At 32.3% G+C, this 18,141-nt stretch overlaps 2 protein-coding genes across 3 annotated transcripts; one reads left to right on the top strand and one right to left on the bottom strand.

Annotated features, from left to right (window-relative positions):
• The first annotated feature begins 253 nt into the window (after nt 1-253).
• On the top strand, nt 254-3,614 carry LOC123911351. Of its 2 annotated transcripts, none has more exons than XM_045962760.1 (2): nt 254-937; nt 3,216-3,614. In XM_045962760.1, the coding sequence occupies exons 1-2, from the start codon at nt 613-615 to the stop codon at nt 3,350-3,352; spliced, it is 462 nt and encodes a 153-aa protein (XP_045818716.1). In that variant the 5' UTR covers nt 254-612; the 3' UTR covers nt 3,353-3,614. The 2 variants fall into 2 exon arrangements, with proteins under 2 accessions (XP_045818716.1, XP_045818715.1); XM_045962759.1 differs by having other exon boundaries at nt 260-933.
• A 3,356-nt stretch (nt 3,615-6,970) lies between these two features.
• On the bottom strand, nt 6,971-8,259 carry LOC123908493. The gene has a single exon (XM_045959147.1). The coding sequence runs from the start codon at nt 7,908-7,910 to the stop codon at nt 7,089-7,091; it is 822 nt and encodes a 273-aa protein (XP_045815103.1). The 5' UTR covers nt 7,911-8,259; the 3' UTR covers nt 6,971-7,088.
• Nucleotides 8,260-18,141: the final 9,882 nt, after the last annotated feature.

Raw genomic sequence — 18,141 nt, 5'->3', positions numbered from 1 at the left:
CTTTCCATTTTCCAATGTCCAAATTCATCAACAAAGTCACACTCTTTTTTTGTTTTTCTCTGAACAGAGTTTACTTCATTTTTCAACTCTAGTACTACAAATACAAATTTTTTATTCTAACCTTCCCTCGAAAATTAAAATAAAATCAATTATTGAAAATTAAATAATCCAAAAAGGTAAAAGCAAAAGATGAAATATTTTTCAACCCGTATTTGTTTTTCCTTTTCTATCGTTTTCCTCAAAACAAAGGACAAACAGGGTCCTATTCTATTATCCAAATTCCAAAGTTCCTCTCTTTTTCACCTTTCACCCCAACCCACATGCTCCTCTCTCTCTATATCTCTATATCTCTCCCTCTCTCTCTCAACAAGCTTTAATAGTGTTAGTTAACTTGTTCCTGCACTGTATTGCCACCTTGCTCTGTTTTTGCTCTGTTTTGCTCTGTTTTTGTTGAAACAGAGTTACTCTGTTTTGCTCTGTTAAGAAGAAGAAGAAGATTGAAGAAGGTGCTGTTATTGTTGTTGCTGTAGTGTTAATTGTGATTGAACTCAAAGATGAACAAATGGTAAGAGAAGGGTAAAAGTGGAAAGAAAAAAGAGCAAAAGAACAGTGATGGTAATGGTACTAGGAATAGAAGAACATGTTGTTGAAAATGGTTGGAGTCCAATAGGGGCCCCATTAAATGTACAAAGAGATGAACATCAACAACAACAACAACATTGGAATAACAACAACATCAACAACAATTTTGATAGTTCTAATGCTGTCTCTTTTGGTTTTGTTGCTACAGCTATTCTTATTTCAATGTTCTTACTCATGGCTATTTTTGAAAGGTTCCTTGCACCTTCTTCACAAGCTTTGTTTCCTAATCGTCGCCGGAACCGTCGTGATGTTGAATCTCCGATCACAAAACCTGGTCACTCATCACCAAAAGTGAGTTAGTATTTTTAATTTTATTTTAAAAAAATAATTTTATTTTATTCTGTCTCTTGAGATTTGTTCATTGGTTGTGTGTTCAATTTCATGGTAGTAATGTGAGTTTCCTAAACAATCATAATTTTTTTTTTATCTGACAAAAATGTTTTCATGTTTCTAGCTAGGTTGCTTTTACACTTATCACTCCCATTTATTGCTTTTCTATTTATTTTTTTTCCTTTTTCTTTTTCTGATAAATTCTTCTGCTATGTCTAGTTAAGATATTAAGGTTTTTTTCTTGATTTTTTTTTAAGGTCTAAAATGTGTATTTTTCCTGTTCCATTAGTTTTTTTTTTTTTTTTTTTTATGTGTACTAAGAATTAATAGTGTATGTTCTTTCTTGTTTCTAGCTAGTTTTTTTATGTTCTTGTTTCATCTTGTTAATGAAATGCACTAGTGATTTATGTGTTTTAGATCTTATTCATGATTTTCCTGCAATTCTCAATTGGTTGGTGAAGAAGTTTAAAAGCCATGTAAATTGTCAAATCTGAATTTAGTATATGACCAACTTTTTAAAAAAATTTATGATTTTTCGAACTTAAGAACTCAATAGTAAATAGCCCCACCAAAATTTTCATTTCATTTCCCTTGCATTTACTTGTACTAGTAAGTTATAATGAGTGAACATGTTGTTATCTGATTTTTATGTAGAGATCACACATGGTCCTCCATACAATTTTTCTTCTAAAGTTTGGTCCCTAAGACCCTAACCTTTGAGTCTTTGTGTTGTACTTAATTATCCATCTATTTGGAAGTTAAGACCCACACATTGTCCTTGATGTTCATGTGCTTCCTTACATCACTACCTCAAATCTTTAATAATCCGTACATGGTCATTTAATCTTATTTTATGATTTTTCTTATCATCTCTTCATGGCTAATACTTTTTATAATTATTATTTTAGAGTTAATTTTTAGTGTATTATTGTTTTGTATGATGAGTTAGTACCATGCAAGAATTGTGATGTCTACATTGTGCAATTTCTTTGGAAGAACACATTAGGCCCACCCACTTATTCAACATAGAGAACACTATTTGATTAGGACATTGTCTCTTGAGTTGTTTCTCTCAACTTTAACAAATTTAGTAATGATTCCTCTAGTATTAGCAATGTTGCATTGATATTTTGAATGCTAATCCCCACTAATCAAATTATATAGAATTTAATAATTTAGATGTTTGGCATTTTTATTACATTAATGGATTTGAGAATATGGGATTAGAGAACATGCTTTTTTGCACTTGACTCTCACTTTGGGATTTTCTTTTTATTTTTTATGATAATGATAGATTACCATTCCCCACTGAGACAACTCATTACTCATGTGTGGAAAATGTTAATTTTTAACAAAGTTTTGTGATGTAAAAATCAGTTTGCCATTTTGCAGTTACGATTAAGTCCCACATTTCATGAGATATAGCTGAACATGTCTATATAAGTATGCGAAATTCTTACTTTACAAGTCAGTTTTGTATAGTTCAGTTAAGTTTAACCTAAATTTTAAGATAGTTATATAGTTAATTCAAGATTTGTTGGGCTATCAGCTATCGGGGTCACTCTTGTTATGCTTCAGATGTTTAGACTTACTTGAGACAAATGCGCTGAGTCTCACGTTAGATAAAATATGATAATCCAAAATATACATCTCATTGGAGTATATATTTGCCTTTGTCAATATCTTGAGAAGGTAGTTATTTCAACCTTATCTCAGCTTCAATACTCAAGTGTTATAAAAATGTACAACAAAGATTTTCAGTGATTTTAAAGTATACATGTTCCAATTGTTCTATATATGTGAACTAACACTTTTTAAACACAAATGCAACTATTATGCTTTTATTAGTACTTTAATTTTATGTGGATCCATGCCTTATTTTTGTGTTTATATCAATGTGGTATGTGGATATATTTAATGTCCTTTATGTATATAATACTATATATCTACATTAAAAGTCAAATATGAGATATGATGTTGGACAATGTTGGTGCCTTATCTAACATGTCCTAACAAAAGAGAATTGAAAAATGTTTGGTATATGAATGTGTTATTTATGTGATTTAATGTACAAGTGAGATCCACTAGGAAAAGATTCCTTGTATTGTACCTTGTGAATCTTCCATTTTATAGACTTTAAATTAAATACTTTCATGTCCTTTTTTATCTTGGTCTAAAATATTAAATATCTCATTCATTTCAACATTGCAAGATATCATAATTTGATTAATCCATTTATGCAGAAGAGTGTATTTACCAGCTGGGTTTCAGTTTTAATGCCTGGAGAAGAGATTCCCACATTCATTGCTCATCCTGCACCGGTACCGTGTTGTCCCGAACGAATTTCATGGCCTTCTCATCAGCATACAACATTGCATAGTTCCACTTCCAATGTCCTGCCTAATAATATCAATCATGTATGAATGAGAGAATTAAATGTGACAATGTTGTGCAATCTGCATATGAAAATCAAGGAGTTTGGTGAATATTAATTTATGTGTAACATTCATCAAATTTTATCCAAATGAGCTTTCTATATAGCTTATATCATGAATGTATATAGGATTTAGTTTAGGTGATTCTCAATGGGTGATCAAGTGATGTGATCTTTCTAGTATGTATGTGAGTTTTTTCTCCTAGTATTTTTTCATCTTGTTTTCATTTTATAATTTCTTGAAAATAAAAAACAAGCTCTTTTTTTTTTCCCGAAAGAGATAACATTCTAATATAAAAATTCCACACTGACCAACAGTCAGCCGACTAAATACAGAGTATAGATATACATAGAGCTCAAAAAGATGAGCCCGGATTTTAAATGTCGTTACTTTTGCTGTCCTACTAGTTACTCAAATATTATCCGTGACTTAAGTAGCAAACGCCTTTTTTTTTTCTTTCCCAAAACATCCTATTTTTACACATCCGCTACTTAAGTCGCAGATGTGTAAAAATAGGACGCGCCGAGTAACCAGTAGGGTGTCAAAAGTTACTCTTAAATGAATGCATTTTCATAAGGCTCTTGATTTTTTTTTTAAATGGGCTTTATGAAAAAAAATTAATTGGGCCTATCAAAATATAGTGCCTTCTAATAAATTATTTTTAACAAAAATACTATATAATTATAAGATACTCACATAGTACTTAGCAAGGACAGATAGGGTGAGGCTAGCAGTTGCAGTAGTTGAGATTTGGTGAAAAGGATGGGAGCTTGATGGTCAACCCATGGTGATGCAAAAATTGAAAAAGGTGTCCTATGTTTTTTCCCTTTGTTCAGTCCTATAAAGTATTATTAGATGTATATTTATTTTGACACAAAGTATTACATGTAGATAGATTTTGCATTACTAAATTATGACAATTTAAAAAGTATAATTGAATGTAATTATTTGCTTGTTTGGTTCTTTGACAAAAATGAGTAATTTCAATTTCATAAAGGTGTTGACTACATTACTTCAAAAATAAAAATATTGTTTCATCCAAATACAAGGTGGGGCTTTTAACTCATCTCTTCACCTCGAGTGCTATTAGGTTTGATACGTGGATATAAATGATAGGTGCTCTGATTATGAAAATCAGATTACAATAGATTTTGAAGAAGACTTTGATACCATATTTAAATTTTGGTTGAGTTTAAAACTCTATAAAACCATTTTATACGGTGAAGATTACCCCCAACTTATCTATAACGATGGATTAGATTCAATCTAAATTCTTAAAATTTGAACTATACAACCCTTTGATCATTTAAGTTTTGTTGTGTTAATGTCTTGTAGCAAAATGTCAGTGTTCTCTTTAGTAAATCAATAGTTTTATTTGTAGATATTTCCTTCATATCCTTCTCTTTAATCAAGTAGTACTTTATTGAATTATGTTTGACATAGTGTATCTCTGTCTTGGGCTTATTTGCATGGATCTGTTGCAAGGCTTCTGCATGCTTGAGGCCCATATGCCTCCTTCTTGAGTCAAACCCTTTTGACCCAAAAAAAAAAAAAAAATCCGCGGCCACGGTACAACAAAGTAACATAAGTTAACTTGAAAGGTAATGGTGCAACAAGTTAGAGACGTAAAAAACGTATTTATCACCTAAAAAATTTAAAGGACCTAACTATTACAAAAAAAAATAAAAATTAAAGACCCCAAATATATTTATCCCTTTTAATTTTACATATAAGAGGTCTCAAATTGTCCTTTAGACTATAAATAAATATTTCAAAGCAGAATTATGGACAAATTTTATGAGGTGTTGGAACTTAAAAAGGGTGCATTGCACAACCAAATTTATACTACAATACAACATATGAGAATAATACAATTTCTGCACAAAAACAAAAACTTATAATAAAACAATTGAATAAGACTTATACAATTTCTTTGTCTTCATTCTCATAATTTGATCTCAGTTGAATTGAATCTTTCACTCACTGTCACAGTACCATAGATAAATAATTTAGTAGAGACTGAATCGTAAATGGCAGAGACGCAATCTTTCCTAACAAGCCAAATTGGTGCAGTGGAAGAAACCCATTCGCAGAGAAGAAAAAGATATTAACACTGCAAATATCAATTTTCACCACTTTGCATTTACGTTTTCTTCTATCCAAATGCTTATGTTTGGAAGTTGGGACAGATCACCCATACTCTCTCTACTTCATATAACTTGGTCATGAAAATTGACCTTTCCCTTCAACTTCGATTAATAATTTGTTTGATAGGAGTATACTATAAAATTAGGATTAGGATATGATAAAATTATCATACTATAAAATTATAGTATAATAATATATAGCACACGTCTCTCCATTTAACTTATATTCGGATAAGACCTATTGAATTTTGAGAGATCCGTGTTTATGAGTTATGAAAATGATAAATCCTTAAAAACGGTAACTATGCCACGCCACATGTAGTTTTACACCATTTACTATCTTGCAGATATCCATTATTTGTAATTTCGTGGTTGTATAATTCATGGTTGCTCCACGATAAGTTTCTAATTTCTATAATCTCTATTTTATATTATTCTCATTAATGTGATGTTTATAATTCTGAATAGGTCCAATTTTACAACAACTACACTATTAGAGTATTAATGTGATGTTGTCGAATATGAATCATTTATTACGCTCTTTCCTCGTATCCTCTCTGTTGTCCACTTTATCCGTCTAGCTCTCATATTTTTTATCTCTCAAAATTATTTTCTTCTCCGTTAACCAAAATGAAAATTGTTTTAGAAGGATTCGGATCTTCTTCCGTCTTTCCTCTCCAGTTTTATATTCAGTGCATATTTGAATAATCTTAACCGGGGCAGTTTCTACTCCGTTTAACATATTCTTTGCTATCTATTATACTATAATATTATTATTGACTACTAACATTTAATAAAATAGTATCATTCAGTGGCCGAAGAGAATTCAAACCCCTTTTAAAAATACAAGTTACATAGTAGTTCCTTGACAATAGTATTCCCTCAATTCTTGTTTACTCCTCATTTTTTAAGAATAATTTTGTTCTTTGTTGCCTATTGTTTTCAAAGCTCAAAATGCTATATTAATTGTTAATTTTTTAATATATCATTAAGTATTTATAGTAGAAAAGGAAATATACATAATGAGATAATTAATAGTTAACAATATAACAGGGAAAAAAAACAAATTATTTCATCAAAACAAATAAAATTTAATACAAGTTACTACTTAGTGATTGGATCCTCTCTTTCACCCTGCTCTCCGTATCCCCTTTTTTATATCTTTCGCATATTAGTAGTAGAATTTGGATCCTCTCATTCACTCTCCTCTCTATCTCTCTCTTAATCTCACTCTCTCTCATTATTATTTTAAAACTTTTTATTAAAGAGAGAGATTAAAATTAAGAAAAAGATAGAGAGAATTGAGAGAGATGGAGAGGAGAGTGAAGGAGATCATCCAATTACTAAAAAAAAGGAGGATATAATTTTTCTATACAAACTTTTTTCTTTTAATTTCATAATTTAGAGGCTTGTTACTTGTTAGCATTCTCCAACTTAATATCACTATTAATTAAATCAATTAACTAAAGAAAGTACATAAATTTATAATTCATACTTAGCAACTATGATTTGCAATCAATTAAGTTCATCAAACCTAAAGAAAAATGAAGCATTCCAATGACACAAGTGGATTTTCCAGTGACTCATCATTTGTTGTTGATGGCCATTTACTCTCCATTGTTGAATTCTCCATTTTCCGGCCATCATTTTCCGGCGCGGCGGTTCTTCCCTTCCCCGGCGACTGATTCATTCTTCTTGCAGATAAGCTCCGACCCACTACAGATCTCGTTGACCCATTGTCGGTCCGAGTCGCCGGCGACCTAGATCGCCGGCCGGAATTTTCGCCGGAGTCTCGCCGGAGAGGCTGATTCTTCATTCCACCATTACCCATTTGATCTCTCTTTTGAACAATCCTCACCGACCCACCATTTCTTTTCGCCGGAGATTGCTCCGACCTTCTCACCGGCGACTTCCCCGCCGTCCAATCTCGTTTTTCACCGGAAAAGGTACGATTTTTGCGCATTTTAGCGGGAGATCCATTGACCCTTTTGCAAGATTCTTCATCCTCTTCTCTCCGATCAGTTGCAGTGATTGTAGAAACACTTTCACTCAAACTACAAACCTCGGAAACTTCAGAGATCTCATCAATTTTGTAGTACGGTTTCTCAATCTTACTATTCTCTCTATCAAATTTTTCAAAACATTTTGGCTTTTCAACTTCAAAATTGAATCTTTCATTTGGTTTCTTCCATTTGGATGTTTCAGACAACACTTCCTTAACTGTTTCTTCTTCAACAGAAGGAGGTGCTCTGTTTTCTAAACCTTTGACATGAGAAATGCTAGATCTTGATGGTTGAAAATCATTGTTTTTTGTTTCTGACAATAAAGATCTGTTACTACTAGCACAACAACCCATTTTGGTTTTTACAATTGTTAACTTTTTGTGTTGGTGAAACTACTATGTCCTATGTCCTATGTTATACTATGTTGTTGTTCACTTGTTTGTGTTGAAAACAAAGATACGATATATCATAGGTTGTAAAAATTTGGTTGGTGTGTTATGGAAAAGGTAGCTATCTACTAAGTCTAGTGTCTCTTGAAATTGTGACTAGTTGAAGAAGAAGATTGAATGAGAGAAGAGATGTAAAAAGCAAGAAATGGTAGTTAGAAAAAAGAGAGGGAGCTAGCTAGCTATGTGTACATGTCAATGGATGGAAAGCATTTATTTATTGTAAGATCTATAAATATTACAGTCACGCAAGTGCTAGTACACTTACAATGGACAAGTAGTAAACATTAAATACATTGACAATGATAAATAAAAGAAGAATAGTATAACTAAATTTTAATTTTAGAATATGTCTAAGTCTTGACTTATAACCTTTCTAGTTACACATGAACAACTACTCAAGCTTCTAGTATTGGATTTGGATATAGTTAGGGAAGATATGATTGTTCGATTTTAATCGGACGATTAAGATATAAAGCAGTTATATAATTTGATTAAATTTTTTTTATATTTGGATCGTTCGATCTTAATTATAAGGTTAAATCTTTCTTAACTACCTGTAATCTGAATCCTTCTTAACCGTGCTGGTATTTAGACATGGAGAGTGAAAAATAACTGACTTCCTCAATGAGTATAAGTTTTATTTTTGAAGCTTCCTCAAAGTGAATTTTTTCAAGTGTCTCGAATTATTTCTTAAATCTTGGAGTTTTGAATACTCAGTTGATGACACTATACCTTTTGAAGCCAATCAAAATTTACAATGACCTTGGCTTTTTCTCATAATGGTAATTGGATTTGTGGGATTAACAATATTAAATTTGGGGGGTTAACATAATCTCAATTAAATTTTATCTATTTCTTAAGATCAATAACCTTAAGCCTATTCAAATATCTTTTAACTTTAAATTTTAGTGATTTTTCTTTTGAAACATAGATTTTTGTGATGTAGTTGTCATATTACAACCTCATCTTTATTTTTTTTATTATTTAAACAAACGTTCTTATTGTTGAAGTTGTTTATATTTATATTTTGAGTTCTACATTATACAAATTTTTGGTGTATAAATGTGTTTGACAACATTTAATCTTCATTATTTGAGGTCGCTTTTAAGATGAGACACAAGCTCATCTATCTAACATGTATGATATTTATTAACGGACTTCTAGTAAATACATAAATAATAGTCTCATTTTTTTTAACTTCGAATATGGAGTATTAAATATTACCTCATTCGTTCTAATGACTTATTTTTGACTTAGTGTACTATTTATATGACTTAATTTGACCTTATTTTTTTACTAGTATATATGTGCAAATATTAACATATGATATGTTGTTTGATTCGTCTCGATTAGTATTTTCAAAATATATAATTTTTATAATTTTTAATAATAAATAATAAAATATATTAACGATCAAAATTGTACATCGACAAACATAATAGTGGTAAAACAAGTCATTTATTTTGGGACCATAGATTGAAAAACAATTAACATATGAGATTAGGGTGCTTCTATGGTGAGGCCAGTAAAATGGCCTCATTAGTGAGGCCAATTGAATTGCCCAATAGAATTTTAAGTGATGCCACATCAGCTCTACATTGTAATGAAGGTACATGATAAGACTTTTTACTGAAAAGTTTAATTATTGCACACAAGTCCCTCATAAACTTAACAATTATTTAGAATAATTTACAAATAAAAACAAGTTTTAATTGTCATTTAAAATTAGTTAGATAAAAATTTACAATATGTTTTATTTGACAAAATTTATTTTGTAATTGAAAACCTTAAAGCCGACTCGTTCTTCATCCTCCATCGTATTGTTCTTTTTTCTTCATCCCTGAATTCCACCTGTTCTTCATCCTCCATCTTCTCCGTCGTATTATCTTCATCCTCCATCTTCTCCATCGTATTCTTTTTTGTTTGGAATAGACCGTTCGATCTTATTGTAACTCTTCCATTCGACTTGGTTGTGTTGGTTGTCGTTCTACTGGTTTGAAGCATTACTGCAACGTCCTCGTGTCCTGTCACAGATATGTTGTTCGCAAAATTATCTTTATTTTAATTTTCATTGAATTGGGGTATTTATTGTTAGCCAGAAAACGATCGATTTGGAATTAGGTTTGTATTTAAAATTGAAGTTGATTTGTTACCCTGCAGAAACGATCAATTTGGGGATTAGGGTTGTATTTAAAATTGACTATGATTGTAGTTGTTACCCAGAAAATTATGGAATTGGGGATTAGGGTTGTATTTAAAATTGACTATGATTGTAGTTGTTACCCAGAAAATTATGGAATTGGGGATTAGGGTTTGTATGTTTCAAATGCTTAAATTCTGAATTTGAATATAGTGATATTATATTGAAAAGTTTAATCAAAAGTGAATGTGTAGTGTTTGATTTGAATTGGAAATTTACATGTTGATACTGTGTTAACACTTTGTATGTGTTTCAATTGAATAGCTGCTGTTGTGAAGTCAACTATGATTTCTCTACTGAGCAAACGCAATGCATGGTCTGATATTCTCAGTATAGAAAGGAAACAACGGAGAAAACAATTGACAAGTTTGAAGTTGAAGGGCTTAGCATAGGAAATAGTTGCATAGGAAATAGTTGCCTGTAAAATTGAGATAAGCTCAACTAGTTTATACAACAATGATCTATATAAGCTGAATAATAATGTAAAGCATTGTGTTACAATTCAAGGTTATACAATGTACCTTAAAGCTTTGTAATTTGAGTTATACAATGATATCGTAGATAATGCCTTGTAATAGAGTTCAATTTTACATGCACGATCTTAACAAATGTATACATTCATATTTATATACAATGATAAATTTGTGATTGATTGCTTTATATTGACTTGTTTTGTTAGATAGTAACATATGTTTCATTTTAATTTCAAACAGTTTGGAGGAATATGCACCATAGAAGAGTTAGAGATGAAGGAGAGCAGGTGAAAGCTAACGTTAGGTTTCATTAGCCAGACAAAGGAGGTATGTTTAATATTTAAAGTCCAAAAATGTTATGTGTGTGTGTGTATGTGTTCATGTAACTTTTTCTTAGTGAGTGTTGAATTATGCTGGAGTTCCAAATTAGTAGTTCCAAATTAGTAATGTACTAGTAATTTGCAAAATAATGTTATGTGTATAGCACAAACCCAAGTACTGACCAAAGTGCTGTTAATATCCAAGATAATATCCAAACATAACATTGAAAATCAAACATAGAACGCAACCAACGTAATAGCCAAAACACTTGAAAAAACTGAAAAAACTAGAGTCGACACAAATATCGAAATCAAAAACCACGACAGACATATCAAATTATCCAAAATACAACCCAAAATTCAAATTAAAAATCAAATCAAGCATAATGCCCCAAAGTTTCACGCCTTAACCACCATAGAACACAATTTCAAACTTTAACCAACGCCTTCCTTTTCTTCCACTGAACATCCCAATGTTTTGCAGCCTTCGACACGAGTTCATTCACCAACACATTATTAGCTGATTGACAGATAAAAAGAGCTAGTTTCATCCTTGTGGCTGTAACAACCTAAGATTACAGTAATAAAAACAGTTAGTTAAATTAGAAATATAATTAGAGGGACAAAGTATAAGAAATAATATATAATGACCATTAGTTTAACTTACAGTTACGTTTTGATACTCATTCATGAATGCACACTCAATCATCCATTTTGCCACCCATACTCCACAGTCGTTTCTATAGGCAGTCATTACAAAGCAAGTGTTATACTCACAGGTAAAGTTCAATAAATTTAAAATATAAAAAGGGTTTTATGAGACGTACGAGCCTGGTCGCTGATGTGCGAGGCCAGTAGGCTGAATAAGGTTATAGTTTGTGATTAAATATTGATGCAACTTAGGATCCAGTACACCAATTGAATCATGAAGCAGTATTTTCTCCAGAAATATAGCCTGAGAATATTGGAAAACCAATTTTGAAAAAAAAAGCATATATTTGAATGTAAAACTTAGTAGGTAACAATAAAGTATAGATAAGAATATATACCACTGTCATTATGGAATGACGTCTGTTATGATATCTTTCTTCAGTAGGCATAGAGTCCAACCATAAAAGTTTTCTATCCAACAAATCAACAACCAGTAGATACCAGTGTGATCCTTCGTCGTTTATAGGGATAAAAATCTGTAAACAATCTAATATTTAGTCATGCGAACATAATTATCAAAAGCTACTTAACAAATATTGTTGTAAAGTAAAATGTTAACCTTGGAAACATGACTTTTTGGTTTCAGGAAGTTATGTTGATATTTTACCCTAACTTGATCAGCTGAGTGTTTGGATTCCAGAGCATATTGCTTAAAAAAAGATGTAATTTAAGTCAATAATTAATACTTAACAGATGTAAATTTAATAGTTGGGTTAGTGGCAATCACCGCAAAATCCGTAGGCATATACCAAACCCTCCTTGTTTTGCCCATTTTATCCTGAAGCCAATTTGATCTGGCAACTACTAGATTAAGAATCTGTACAGATAAATATAAATGATATTAGATATAAATTATATTAAACTTCTGTATGGAACATTGTAATTAAAAAAAAATATAACCTCTTGGTCAACAGGGCATCTAGGCATAAGAGACTTAAGTGTTTTCCTATCTCCAAAGACACCTGATGTAGTTCTAACCAGAACCTCATCACTACAAACAATAGTTGGTGTGCAATGTTAGTTATTATGAAATGCAATGTCATAAACAACTATAAATGCAGAATTATATGGTACAAAAAGACTGACCCCAGTAGCTGATGATCATCTTTCATAAAGATGTATGCAGCTGTGTAAGTACATATGTCGTTCAATTGCATTTTTTGAGTCGGTCGAAACGTCATTGGCATCCACTGTTATTAAATAGGTATAAAATTAAAACTGTGGTAAGTAAATAAAATTCATATAAAGGTTTGCTTTGTTGTAGTTAAAAAAAATGAAATTAGTTAAGTCTTACTTCAGGAATATAAAAAGGAACGTCGGCACCCTCGTATCCAAACGCACTTGTTGGATGGAAGTTCAAGTTAAAATCATGGTCATCATCTTGTTCTGGTTGACAGAATAGATTCCTCCTAATCCTGTCTAACTGATATGCATCAATAAAAACCTCTCCGTCATCGTTAGGCTTCATTTTTGGTGGGGCAGATGTTGTTCCCTTGGTCATATTAAAAATTGGCTTGGTTATTTTTCTAGTTGTTTCTGCCCGTTTTTTAACCGGACGTTTACGGTCCATCTCAGGAGTCGAGGCGGTGGACTCGTAATCTGTTTCGTTGTCGCTTTCATCGATCCTTCGGCTACTATTGTATTTACTGCACAAACAAATAAAGTCAGATGAACATACAAACCTAAAAAAACTACAACTAACCAGATGAACCCCTTATGAACCATTTGAACAAACCATTAGTGGTACATACAAACCTAAAAAACTACAACTAACCAGATGAACCCGTTATAAACCCTAAAAATGTAGTATGATACAAACTAATTAAAAATACGATACCAAACCTAAAAATTCAGTAAACATACTACCACAGGGTGTTGCTCTTAGTATGTGGTGTGTGACAGCTTTTGGGTTGTAGTCAAAACTTAAGTATTGTCTAAGTATTTGCAGATTTTTTAACTAAAAAATTTGTCCATATTTGTAGAGTTAAAAATGGTTCTGATTTAAAAAAATAAAGTATAGTTAAAAATGGTTCTGATTTATAAAAAGAAAGTAAAATTAGGGTTCATTAGCAAAATACATTGCCAAAGTCCCTAAGTTGAAGAATATAAGACGGAAGAGGAATGACAACAACCATAGGTAAAATATATCTGCAAACATTACCTGGATGATAGGTCAATAACCTTTTTTTCGAAGCTATCTTTGCGAGTTTCAGTCTCAGAGTAATGCTTACTAATTTCAATAGAGTGAGTGGTAGTCTTTGTTGTCATCTTAACTGTATTGTTTGTTGCATCTGTTTCAGGTATTTTTTGTTTGGTGCGTCTACTTGGCCTGGGAGGAGAAGGTCTTCTCATTTTGAAGAATATGAAGTTGAGAAGAGGAGCAGGTGTTTAGGATTGCAACTGAAGCTAGGAAGTAAAATTAAGTTGCTTTCTTCCTTTGTGTTGTAATCGAAATTAATGGTAACTGAACGGTTGGAGTTAATAGTAGGAGTTATCCGATTTCGAAGTCATCCACGTGTATTTACTCCGGTCAGTAAATATCTAAGTCATTAGCATTAGGGTAAGATGTTAAGTCAAAGAACCTAAAAAATTGAACTACTCCGATTTCGAAGTCATCCACGTGTATTTACTCCGGTGAGTAAATATCTAAGTCATTAGCATTAGGGTAAGATGTTAAGTCAAAGAACCTAAAAAATTGAACTACTCCGATTTCGAAGTCATCCACGTGTATTTACTCCGGTGAGTAAATATCTAAGTCATTAGCATTAGGGTAAGATGTTAAGTCAAAGAACCTAAAAAATTGAACTACTCCGATTTCGAAGTCATCCACGTGTATTTACTCCGGTGAGTAAATATCTATGTCATTAGCATTAGGGTAAGATGTTAAGTCAAAGAACCTAAAAAATTGAACTACTCCGATTTCGAAGTCATCCACGTGTATTTACTCCGGTGAGTAAATATCTAAGTCATTAGCATTAGGGTAAGATGTTAAGTCAAAGAACCTAAAAAATTGAACTACTCCGATTTCGAAGTCATCCACGTGTATTTACTCCGGTGAGTAAATATCTAAGTCATTAGCATTAGGGTAAGATGTTAAGTCAAAGAACCTAAAAAATTGAACTACTCCGATTTCGAAGTCATCCACGTGTATTTACTCCGGTGAGTAAATATCTAAGTCATTAGCATTAGGGTAAGATGTTAAGTCAAAGAACCTAAAAAATTGAACTACTCCGATTTCGAAGTCATCCACGTGTATTTACTCCGGTGAGTAAATATCTAAGTCATTAGCATTAGGGTAAGATGTTAAGTCAAAGAACCTAAAAAATTGAACTACTCCGATTTCGAAGTCATCCACGTGTATTTACTCCGGTGAGTAAATATCTAAGTCATTAGCATTAGGGTAAGATGTTAAGTCAAAGAACCTAAAAAATTGAACTACTCCGATTTCGAAGTCATCCACGTGTATTTACTCCGGTGAGTAAATATCTAAGTCATTAGCATTAGGGTAAGATGTTAAGTCAAAGAACCTAAAAAATTGAACTACTCCGATTTCGAAGTCATCCACGTGTATTTACTCCGGTCAGTAAATATCTAAGTCATTAGCATTAGGGTAAGATGTTAAGTCAAAGAACCTAAAAAATTGAACTACTCCGATTTCGAAGTCATCCACGTGTATTTACTCCGGTCAGTAAATATCTAAGTCATTAGCATTAGGGTAAGATGTTAAGTCAAAGAACCTAAAAAATTGAACTACTCCGATTTCGAAGTCATCCACGTGTATTTACTCCGGTGAGTAAATATCTAAGTCATTAGCATTAGGGTAAGATGTTAAGTCAAAGAACCTAAAAAATTGAACTACTCCGATTTCGAAGTCATCCACGTGTATTTACTCCGGTGAGTAAATATCTAAGTCATTAGCATTAGGGTAAGATGTTAAGTCAAAGAACCTAAAAAATTGAACTACTCCGATTTCGAAGTCATCCACGTGTATTTACTCCGGTGAGTAAATATCTAAGTCATTAGCATTAGGGTAAGATGTTAAGTCAAAGAACCTAAAAAATTGAACTACTCCGATTTCGAAGTCATCCACGTGTATTTACTCCGGTGAGTAAATATCTAAGTCATTAGCATTAGGGTAAGATGTTAAGTCAAAGAACCTAAAAAATTGAACTACTCCGATTTCGAAGTCATCCACGTGTATTTACTCCGGTGAGTAAATATCTAAGTCATTAGCATTAGGGTAAGATGTTAAGTCAAAGAACCTAAAAAATTGAACTACTCCGATTTCGAAGTCATCCACGTGTATTTACTCCGGTGAGTAAATATCTAAGTCATTAGCATTAGGGTAAGATGTTAAGTCAAAGAACCTAAAAAATTGAAACTACTCCGATTTCGAAGTCATCCACGTGTATTTACTCCGGTGAGTAAATATCTAAGTCATTAGCATTAGGGTAAGATGTTAAGTCAAAGAACCTAAAAAATTGAACTACTCCGATTTCGAAGTCATCCACGTGTATTTACTCCGGTGAGTAAATATCTAAGTCATTAGCATTAGGGTAAGATGTTAAGTCAAAGAACCTAAAAAATTGAACTACTCCGATTTCGAAGTCATCCACGTGTATTTACTCCGGTGAGTAAATATCTAAGTCATTAGCATTAGGGTAAGATGTTAAGTCAAAGAACCTAAAAAATTGAACTACTCCGATTTCGAAGTCATCCACGTGTATTTACTCCGGTGAGTAAATATCTAAGTCATTAGCATTAGGGTAAGATGTTAAGTCAAAGAACCTAAAAAATTGAACTACTCCGATTTCGAAGTCATCCACGTGTATTTACTCCGGTGAGTAAATATCTAAGTCATTAGCATTAGGGTAAGATGTTAAGTCAAAGAACCTAAAAAATTGAACTACTCCGATTTCGAAGTCATCCACGTGTATTTACTCCGGTCAGTAAATATCTAAGTCATTAGCATTAGGGTAAGATGTTAAGTCAAAGAACCTAAAAAATTGAACTACTCCGATTTCGAAGTCATCCACGTGTATTTACTCCGGTGAGTAAATATCTAAGTCATTAGCATTAGGGTAAGATGTTAAGTCAAAGAACCTAAAAAATTGAACTACTCCGATTTCGAAGTCATCCACGTGTATTTACTCCGGTCAGTAAATATCTAAGTCATTAGCATTAGGGTAAGATGTTAAGTCAAAGAACCTAAAAAATTGAACTACTCCGATTTCGAAGTCATCCACGTGTATTTACTCCGGTCAGTAAATATCTAAGTCATTAGCATTAGGGTAAGATGTTAAGTCAAAGAACCTAAAAAATTGAACTACTCCGATTTCGAAGTCATCCACGTGTATTTACTCCGGTGAGTAAATATCTAAGTCATTTTTTTTAAATTTTTACTATTCACGTTAAAAATTTAAAAAATTAAGTACAAACAAACACACACCTGCGTGGAAACCAAAAAGTTTTCTTCCAAACAGGTACTATTACCACACCACATATGCGTGGAAACCAAAAAGGCTTCCTTTTGTTGGAATAGATATCATTCATCATTGCAACCTAAAAAGGTTGTTCATTCTCCAACAAAGGGAACCACTTCATCGTGTGAAACCCTTACCATTCTTGTTAAGCGTCCGAGGCGGAAAAACGGAGCAACCGGCGCAACGACAACGAATGGCGTCCTCGTCCAGACAAAGGTTTGTCCTTCTTACTTTTTGTCATCGTTTTTGTTATCGATTTACATCCTATTTGTGTTCTTTGTTGTCGTTGGTTTCATTGATACTGTTCGTATCTACTAAGTTCATTAAGTTCATTCATGAGTAAATTCCTAAGTAGGAGAATTGCTTCGTTATTGTTTATAAAGACTTAGTTACATGATAAAGTGATTTGAGAGTAAATGCATTCAACAAGATCTGCATGTTGATAAAGTGATTTGATAGTAGATTTTTTTTTTTTTTTTTTAAACGATGTTTATTTACCTTCAATTACCAAGATCTGAAACGTTGATGCTATGTTATACTTCCAATGTGTTGTCTTATTTGTAAACGATGTTATCATTATCAGACGTTGTTGGTGATTATTGGTTATGTTCTGTGTTCATGCACTGGTACTATATGATGATGTTGTTTATTTATGTTGATTTAGGAATGTAAGTATGAACCCAGTCAAACCAGAGCCTGTTGACGTAATATGGTTAAGTTCAGATGACGAAGGTGATAATGTTTATCAGAGGTCTCAGAGGTTTGAGAGGAGGGTTGCTAATAGGGATGCTAATAGGGATGCTAATAGGGTTGCTAATAGTGTTGCTAACAATGTTGCTCAAAGGACTGCTAACAATGTTGCTAACAATGCTGGTAAGAGGAGGGTGGATAACAATGTTGCTCAAAGAGTGATTAAGGACAGGAATGAAATCTGTGAATGGATAACAC

The sequence above is a fragment of the Trifolium pratense genome, linkage group LG2 (assembly GCF_020283565.1).
Source record: "Trifolium pratense cultivar HEN17-A07 linkage group LG2, ARS_RC_1.1, whole genome shotgun sequence".
Lineage (NCBI taxonomy): Eukaryota > Viridiplantae > Streptophyta > Magnoliopsida > Fabales > Fabaceae > Trifolium > Trifolium pratense.
The sequence above is the reverse complement of the archived record's forward strand: the minus strand, read 5'-3'. Positions and strand labels throughout refer to the sequence as shown.